Genomic DNA, 1,230 nt, shown 5'->3' on the forward strand with positions numbered 1-1,230 from the left:
TTGACACTTAAGCTTCTATGTGAAGGATCAAAGACCACAATATTATTTTAACAGGGCCACACGCTTCCTCGGTGAGGGTGACATCGCCTTCAAACAAAAGGCAATGGTAGGGAGGGAATGTTGGAAGAAGGGCGCGAACAAGCCGGCATTATTGGATGACAAATATGGGCGTGACATGTGGATGCATCTGAACATCCAAAGCTCTTGCCGCAATGGAAGGTCCGCCTCGGTTGGAATAAGGTTTCCCATTGCTCTGACCAACCTGCTCTGGCCTATATAGAGCCGTCGTAGATGTAACTACGATATCTCAAGCCCCTTTCTTCAGAGCTGTATCATCAGCGAACCTCATTAACATGGCCGCTCGCTTTCTCTTGGCCGTGGCTGCAGTGGCTTCAGTGCTGGTGGTGGGCAGCTTGGCGTCGGACCCGGAGCTTGTGACGGACTTCATGCTGCCAGCCGGCATGAACATCTCCGACATTGACGGCAGCTTCTTCACGTTCAAGGACTTCCGGCACGGTGTGCAAGCACCCGGCGGAACTTTCGGAATCAAGAAGGCGTTCGCCGCCCAATTCCCGGCTCTGGCCGGGCTAGGGATATCTTCGGTCATCTTGGAGTACCGTCCCAAGACGGTGAACCCGCCGCACGTACACCCGCGCGGGACGGAGCTGCTGTATGTGACGCACGGCATCCTGCACGTCGGAGTGGTGGACACGACAAACCAGGTGTACGTGCAGAAGCTGTACGCGGGCGACCTGTTCGTGTTTCCCAAGGGGCTTGTGCACTTCCAGATGAACTTTAACGGCCACAAGACAGCCAAGGCCATTGCCTTCCTCAGCAGCTCCAACCCCGGCCTCATCTCCCTTCCCTCCACCCTCTTCGACTCCGGCATCGACGCCTCGGTCCTCACGCAGGCCTTCAAGATCGACGACGAAACCTTGGTAACGCTCGAACTCCCCTTCTTCTTCACAACCATACTCAAGGGCGGCCATTAGCGACGATACGCTGCATTCGGAAGAATAACAAAACGTTTGCCCAAGCGGATTGAAAGGATAATAAACCTTCACGATCTCCATTCAAAACGATTAGGGCACCAAAATGTTCTTTTTCGCATTTCCATTAAATATATTCTGAGTTTTAAGAGTAAGAGTATTTTTTCTAAGGTTTAATGCTGGAAAAAGTCACTTTGCCTTTTCTATTTGCATGCATTCATCCATATCCTTTCTATTTAAG

General features: G+C 51.7%; 1 protein-coding gene across 1 annotated transcript; it reads left to right on the forward strand.

The window, feature by feature from the left end:
• The first annotated feature begins 353 nt into the window (after positions 1-353).
• On the forward strand, positions 354-992 carry LOC147603040 (germin-like protein 9-3). Its single transcript, XM_086797420.1, has one exon. It carries the CDS (start codon positions 354-356, stop codon positions 990-992), a length of 639 nt encoding a protein of 212 aa, XP_086653546.1.
• The last annotated feature ends 238 nt before the right edge of the window (positions 993-1,230 follow it).

Source organism: Cibotium barometz, chromosome 65 (genome assembly GCF_041138505.1).
Source record: "Cibotium barometz isolate CiBa-2024 chromosome 65, ASM4113850v1, whole genome shotgun sequence".
Taxonomy (NCBI): domain Eukaryota; kingdom Viridiplantae; phylum Streptophyta; class Polypodiopsida; order Cyatheales; family Cibotiaceae; genus Cibotium; species Cibotium barometz.

Excerpts from the sequence above, each read along its gene's own strand:
- LOC147603040 (XM_086797420.1), top strand. The coding sequence starts at position 354 with ATGGCCGCTCGCTTTCTCTTGGCCGTGGCTGCAGTGGCTTCAGTGCTG.